The sequence below is a fragment of the Chiloscyllium plagiosum genome, unplaced genomic scaffold (genome assembly GCF_037043375.1).
Source record: "Chiloscyllium plagiosum isolate Xiang-an unplaced genomic scaffold, Cpla_swu_hap1 HiC_scaffold_5, whole genome shotgun sequence".
NCBI lineage: Eukaryota > Metazoa > Chordata > Chondrichthyes > Orectolobiformes > Hemiscylliidae > Chiloscyllium > Chiloscyllium plagiosum.
In genome coordinates this window covers 3,851,247-3,859,125 of record NW_028270143.1, presented here as the reverse complement: position 1 = coordinate 3,859,125, position 7,879 = coordinate 3,851,247, and the positions used below count along the sequence as shown (strand labels likewise).

General features: G+C 38.8%; 1 protein-coding gene across 1 annotated transcript in view; it reads right to left on the bottom strand.

Moving 5' to 3' along the window:
- Nucleotides 1-257: 257 nt before the first annotated feature.
- Nucleotides 258-7,879, bottom strand: part of LOC148149861 (zinc finger CW-type PWWP domain protein 2-like) — a 145,857-nt gene continuing 138,235 nt past the window's right edge. Inside the window, exons 7-8 of the mRNA XM_087986882.1 lie at nucleotides 5,392-5,525; nucleotides 258-437 (exon numbers count right to left, since the gene is read on the bottom strand). Coding sequence (XP_087843008.1) covers nucleotides 258-437; nucleotides 5,392-5,525 — 314 coding nt within the window. The remainder of the gene's footprint in view (nucleotides 438-5,391; nucleotides 5,526-7,879) is intronic.

Genomic DNA, 7,879 nt, shown 5'->3' with positions numbered 1-7,879 from the left:
CAATTTTTCAGGACCCCTGGTGTAGTGTATAAATGAGTTACCCCTAACACAGACAGAAACAGAAGGCAGAAAGGAAAATTTTATTACAATAAGGAAGAATCAAATTATGAAACATTTAAAAACATTTTTTAAAACTGAGGTAAATGAAACCACAGCTGGCTTACTGGCTCCATACCTCTCAATACTGAAGATGAAGACATTAAATTAAATGAATATTTTCCAACTTATTTAAGAATAAGCAAACATTAGACATTAACTTAAAAGCACCCTTCTAACTCAGCCATAAGAATATCAATCTCTTTCAACTGGTTTGTGATTTCTTCAATGCACTTCCCAGTCTTAAATTCTATCCCATCAATTAACATGCAATCTTCTTCATCATCTGTGGAAACTTTCAGTTCGGTATCTTGAGCAGCTGTAGCTTTCCAGTCACATAACTAAAATAAAACAGAAGTATGCTTGTCAATAAAATCCTTTTGTATTTAAATACTTGAAACTAATAAAAATTGCTGATTCACATCTGTTTACAGGCAAGCAGGACAACATAACACAACCATATGTAAACATAATCATGACACTATATGGATGTTCTACCTGGACACAGGCCTCAGCTTATTATTTGCTGATCTTCATCCTGAGCTTTTTTTTGATAGATTTTCCTTCGTGGTGGTTTGCCCCTGCTTTGTGCTCTCAGGGCAGATGAGGAGGTAGGCTGTAAGTCTACCTCAGCCAGATGGAAATCAAGCTTGTGCTGTTGTTATTATCTGCTCTCCATCTGGGCAACTGAGCTACTGACCCTGACAATCATGGTGAATTAACAATAAATAAGTGAAAGAACCAACAGCAAACATTGATATGAACGAGTTGTGTCACTATGATCAATGACAGCAACGCCTGCTTGTTTTATTGCTGTCAGAGAAAACTTGAAAACAATAAATGAAAATGTAGAAACTGTGGAATGAAAATCTTCTAAAAGTATTGCTTGTTTACTTCCTTATTCACAATGAAAAGCATGAATAATATGTTTAGCTGAACCCACTTCTCCAAAAAAGAAAACAATACCGCAGCAAAACCAAGGCTTCAAAATCAATCAATTGGAAGTCTTGGACAAGCTAAACTGGTTTAAGAGAAATAAATCCTCAAGAATATATGATACTTATCCTATTATCCTGGAGTGATTATTTTGATATTAGTTCTTGGGAAGTGAGCACCACGGGCAAAGCCAATCTTTATTGTCTGTCTCTTATTGTTCTTGATAAGGAGATGATGATCTGCCTTCTTGAACCACAGCACTTCACTTGGTATGTGCTTCAAGGAAGGCAGTTATAGGATTTTAATCCAGTGACAGTGAAGGAACAGCAATATATTTCCAAGTCAGGATGATGTGTGACTCAGTGGGGATCTTGTATATATTCCTCTAGCGTTCATATGTATCAGCAGCCCTTGTTCATTGAGGTTGTAGAAGTTGAAGGTTTGAAAAGTGCTGTAAAAGTATTCCTGGTAAACTGTTGCAGGGTATGTTGTAGATGATACACAGTAACTATTATGCCTTAGTAATGGAGGCAGTGCATTTTTAAAGTGGTTGTTGGAATGCCAATCAAGCAGAATGCTTTATTTTGGATGGTGTCAAGCACTGCTGTATTGCTAAGGTTTCACTGACCTGGGCAAATAAAGAGCATTCTGTCGCAGTCCCTGTTAGTACCTTACAGATAATAGACAGATTCTAGCAACATGGTGGCTCAGTGGTCAGCACTGCTGCCTCATAGTGCTAGGGACCCAGGTTCAATTCCAAACCTTGGACGACTGCCTGTGTGCAGTTTGCACATTCTCCCCGTATCTACGTGGGTTGCCTCCGGGTGCTCCGGTTTTCTCCCACAGTCCAAAGATGTGCAGGTCAGGTGAATTGGCCAAATTAAATTGCCCATAGTGTTACGTGTATTAGTCAGGGGGAAATTGGTCTGGGTGGATTGTTTTTCAGAGGGTCAGTGTGGACTTGTTGGGCCAAAGGGTCTGCTTCCACACTGTAGGGAATCTAATCCAATCTAAAATCAGGGAAGTGAAATACTCCAGCCTCTGACCTGCTTTTGTAACTTCAATGTTTATATGAGTTGTCCAGTTAAATTCCTGATCAATAGTAATGCCCAGAACATTTGAGGTGGGATATTTCAATATTGTTAACGTTAATAAAATTCCATGCATTAAATCTATATCAGATTTCCCATTACAAATACTACTTGACCTATATCACTCAATAAAAGCTAAAAACAAATAACCTTCAATGAACCATATTATCCAGCAATACAGCAGCATTACAAATGAAAACAGGAACAATCATTCTTGTGAACTTCCTTGTGTCTGTGTTATAGATGTGTTACTTCTAAAATGTACTGCCTTAATAGATGTAGCATGACTAGTAGAAAGCTGCCAACTTTCACTGGGAAAGACTGCAAATGCCTATGCTGGATGCACTCAAGCAACTTTGAAGCTGAAAGAACCTGCTTTGGACTGCACCAATTCAGCATGGGTATCATACAGTTTTGGCTGGTTGACTGGAAGGCAAATGAAGGATTGAGCTGGTGTGGCAGCGATGGGAACAGGAATGTTGTTATCCCTGGGAGAGAAAAGCATGTTCATGCTCTATGACACACTGTCATTGTCTCAGAAATCCTGGTAATCCTTTGGGAGCATAAATTGCTGGACAGCCAGAAAAGCCTTACTGCTACTTTGGACATTGAGCTCATAATGGCAACAATCTGAACCTGTATGTCAAAAATCATGGATCTCAAGATTTCCATCTGACCTTCCACTGCAGCATAGAAGTTTTGGGTGGCTTTTGTAATTGCTGCATTGGAAGGTGAAAAAGCAAACACCAGCCTTGTTCATTGTTAAATTCATCACAATCCTAGCATTTACTTACCAACATTCACTATCAGTGAAAACTCAACCATACTACTCTTATGTTTAACCTCATCTTCCCACAATTATAACTGAGGGCAAGTGTTATGATCCTGTACCTGACTGCCAAATTTAAGTAATGATCTAGTTAGGGACAAACTAGCTTATTGTTTAAATGGACAAAGTTTGAAATTCCAGCTACTTACTAATCAAATAGCGGCACGAGACTCCATTGTTTTAAAATGAACAAATCAAACTTTATTATAAGAAGTTAGAAAGTAAATAATTTACAAATTCTATCTTATACTTGCATATGCAGAATGAACACAAAACAAATGTGAATGACAGGCAAACTGTGGCTGAATGCACCACACTGCACATTGAAAGGCAGATGCAGTCAAGACAGATCCGACATATCTGTCAATAACCCACTGAGATGTTAATAAAAACGAAGTCATGAAATATTATTCACACTCTTTCTTCCTCCTCAGTGATTTCAATTCTTTACATCCAAAGATCTAAACTCTGATTTTCCCTCAAAAACCATCCTGACTTAGACTTCCTCAATGTCTGTTCACTTCCCAGTAGTTTAATCTCCTACAGAGACTGTGATCCTCTACAGTAATCAGGCTGCACTCCAACTCATTCGGCTCTCTGAGTAGATCAGTATTTATCAAAAGGGTTACCTTTGAACCAGCAGCCAGTTTTGTCTGAATCTCAACTGCAGTGAATGGTCAAGTGGGATTCTACTTTGGTCCACCCTTATCAGCTCCCAGGATTTCTGAGCCCTAACTGTCTGGAGCTACACAAAAAATTGCACATTAATTTAGGACTTCTTCCTCTGATCTTCATCCAATTGCTTCTCTTCTGGTCATCTCTTTCAGCGGTCTCTCTCCTGGTGATATCTACTCTTGTATGGAATGGGACGCCCATGCTGCCTTACAGTGCCTTTGCTTTCACATGCCACGCCACCATGCAGGTATACTTTTCCCTTCACATAGCTTTAAAAAGAGCATGAGCAGAGTTTTAACAGCCTGTGATATGGTTGTATTCATTGTGTGTTCCAAACTCTTGGGCTTACCAGGAATTGGAATCCTCAGCCTCCACCCAGTACAGAATAAGTTCATGTTTCATAACACAAGCTTCACACTTTCAGCTTATGTACACTGGAAATTATTCAAACATGGCAACCAAATCATCCAAATTTATATCAGGACATTGACTGGAAAATTTCCCTTTATTGCAAGGGCAGTTATTGAGGATCAAGCAGAATCAGGAAAAAAATCTAGAAGAGAACAAGTGCACCTTTAAGTTTAATTTCCATTGGAGAGGATGATGCTAGCCACCATGAGAAGAGACATCCATTGAAGCAACTAATCATGAGGATATAAGTATACCTAATTCTCCTATTCTTATTTCAAATCTCAGACCAGCTACTTTTAGGTGAATCTGTGTCAGAACAGTGGGATATATTCACACAGAAAATAGTGAGAGTACAGAGCCATTATGTTCCAATAAAGATAAAGTGTGGGAGCAATAGATCTAGCAAACCCTGGATGTTGAGGAATATACTAGATTTGATATGGAGAAGAAGGGAGGTTTATGGTAGACACTGAGGGCCCAAAATAACATTGGTCATGGAGAATATTGAATATAGCAGGAGTGCAAAAAATTAGGAAATTAGGACAGCAAAAAGAGAGCATGAAAGAACAATGGCAGGTAAAATAAATGAAAATCCCAAATTATTTTCCAAGTCCTTTAAGGAGAAAGAGATAACTATGGAAAGAAGAAGGCTCATTAAGGACCATAGTGGTAATTTGTACATGGAGTCAGACGACATACATAAGGTTCTCAATGAATATTTTCTTCAGAAATGAGATGGACAAAATGCGTACAGAAATCAGGGAGAAGGACTGTAATACACTTAAAGAAATTAGCACAGGCAGTGAGGAGGTTTTGGGTAGTCTGGCAGGCTTAAAGGTAGATAAATTATCATGGCCTGATGAAATGTATTCCAGGCTATTGAGTGAGGCAAGGGAGGAAATAGCAGAGACCCTAGCAATAATTTTACTTACTCTCTGGTTATGGGAGAGGGGCTAGAAAAAGAAACAATTAAATAAACAGGAGAAGGAGTACACCATATAATCTTTTGAGTGTGCTCTGTGATTCATTATTTTCATGACTGCTTTCTTGCCTTTTTCCAAAACAATCTTCAATCTTTTAATTTCCTGAGAGAATAAAACTTTTTTTCTTTACTAACACATCCACTTTGCCTTTTGTTTAAGGACATCTTTGTCAGTTGATCTCTCCTGCCCTTTATGAATTAAAGACACAAAAACAATTATCTGGAGTTCAAATCACATAATCAGGCATATTTTATAGATGGAAAATAATCAAATGACCGTAATCAGATAAAATAACATTTACTATTGAACAATAAACAGTGGCCTGAATGAAATCCTCCTTTTATTTGTTATATGTCATTTCTAAACATACCCTATATTCCTGATGTTGCTTTTTGCTGCATTCTTGCTTGTCCATCATGACTGATTTAGTACAAATGTCAGATTCTTTAATTTGCTTCAGCATTTCTTCTAAATCTTGCATTAAGTCTTCTGCCTGCAAAACATCTGATGAAATAAACATTCCTTCAATATACCATTATTATACTGTATCTTATTGTTTATGATATTTAAAGTGTGATTTAGAAAACAATGTTTAAATTAAATGCTAAATTTGTTGACTGTGGGTATGAGGTTGATGCAAGATCACCAATAGCATAAAGTAAATGTTTCACAAAGTAATTGTGTTATGTCTTTAAAATTTACTTCAAACTTTGCTATACAATGGACTTTTATTTTAACATTTTAGCATATTATTTTCTAGGCCTATCATCCAGCAACATAACCAATTCAAATAGAACTTGCAGATACAGACAGCTTGAAAGTGCTGAAACTGGACTTTTTCCTGATAAAGCAGTGCATAGAAAGTTCCTTGCTCAGATAGGGAATAACTGAGAAAAATCATTGAAATAAGCACAGGAAGTTGTGTGGAAAAGCCTTAAAACATTTCAGGGAACATCATATGTGGTGTGGCCACTTAAAGGTAAGTAACTATTCATCAGATCATTGTTAGTAATTACAGTTTCAGATTTCAAAAGGCTGTGAATAGTTTCTATGTATTCTAATCTTTTTAAAGACTATAGGTTGAATCTTACATATTTTGACAAAGTGTCACTTTTGTTGAGTTTCATGGAAGGTTTCTCTCCACAAGGCCTACTCCGTTTTCACATGTTATGGTCCCAAACATGCACCATTAACAATCAATCCTGCTCATTTGGCTCCCCCTCATCTGGCATTTGCACAGTTCTACCACTTGCTGTAGCTTGAAGAATTCACCACTGCTTGAACATTTCAAAATAGACCATCATGCCTAGTGCCAATGGAGTTGTTGAACTCTGGCTGTGCACTCGGCTGAGCCTTTGCAGAATGGAGTTGCCCTTCACCAACAATATAATGATATGGAGATGCCAGTGTCAGACTGGGATGGACAAAGTTAAAAATCACACAACATCATGTTATAGTCCAACAGGTTGAACTGGAAGTAATGGCTTCCAGAGCGCTGCACTTTCATCAGGTAACTAGTGGGGCAGGATCATAAGACACAGAATTTGTAGCAAAAGATCACAGTGTCATGCAATTAAAACAATATATCGAACAAACCTAGATTGCTGTTAAGTCTTTCATCTTTTAGAATGAGTTGCAGGTTTCGGTACATTAATATGTAAATCTCAGAACTTCTTTTAAGTCACATTCTCGAAATAACTTAAGGTTTTATAAAAAAAAGTGACATCTCAGCTCAGACAATGAATTAAAGGTGTGAGATTAATGTCTGTCTGTATCCCATCTTGAGTCAGACTGGTTCTATTTCCACAGTAGGAATTTATAAAATTTTATATGGATTGACTGCTTGCAGGTTGTGTGCTTTTTGAGCAAAAATAGAATGTACCTGTAAATACATAAACTTATATGCGTGCGTGCATGCAGGAGAGAGATACAGAGTAAGTGTGTGCATGTGAGTGTATGCGTGTGAATGTGAATGCATGTGAGAGAATGTGTGCTTACATGTGTGCAAACTTGATAAAGTATGTATGTGAGTGTGATGGGGTAAAAACCTGTGAGAGGGTGAGTGTGAGTGTAGGGGAGTGTTTGCATATGAGAGAGAGAGCTTGTGTATGAGAGAGGGTCAACGTGAATGTGTGGGTATGTAAGTGTGTGTGTACGCGTGTGCCCACATGTATGTGTGTATGTGTGAGAGAGTGTATCGTGCAATGGGGTCACCTGTAGTGTGACATGTACCCAAGGTCCCTGTTGAGCCCATCCTCATGGCTACCGAACTTGGCTATCAGCCTCTGCTCGACTACTCTGCGTAGTTGTGTATCCTGAAGTCCACCTTGGAGGATAGTCACCCGAAGATCCAAGGCCAAATGTCCCTGACTGCTGAAGTGTTCCTTGATCAGGAGAGAACATCCCTGTCTGGTAATTGTTACGTGGTGTCCATTCATCCATTGTCGTAGTGTCTGCTTGGTCTCGCCAATGTACCTTGCCTGCAGCATATGAGTTAGACAACATTGGCTGAGTCACATGAGTACCTGCTGCATACATGGTGGGTGGTGTGTAATGGTGTGTAATATCCATGTCAACACTCTGACACATCTTGCAATGGTTCAAATGACAGGTTGGACAGTGTTGTGGTCGATGTTGTCCTGACAGCTGGGTGGTTGGCTGCAAACAATGGCCTGTTTAAAATTTGGCGGCTGCTTAAAGGCGAGAAGTGGAAGTGTAGGGAAGGTCTTGTGAGGTGCTCATCCTCATCGATAATGTGTTGTCGGCTGTGAAGAACATGGCATAGTTTTTCCGCTCCTGGGAAGTACTGGAACACAAAGGGTACCCTACGGTTGCATCCGTGCCTGTCTCCTGAGGAG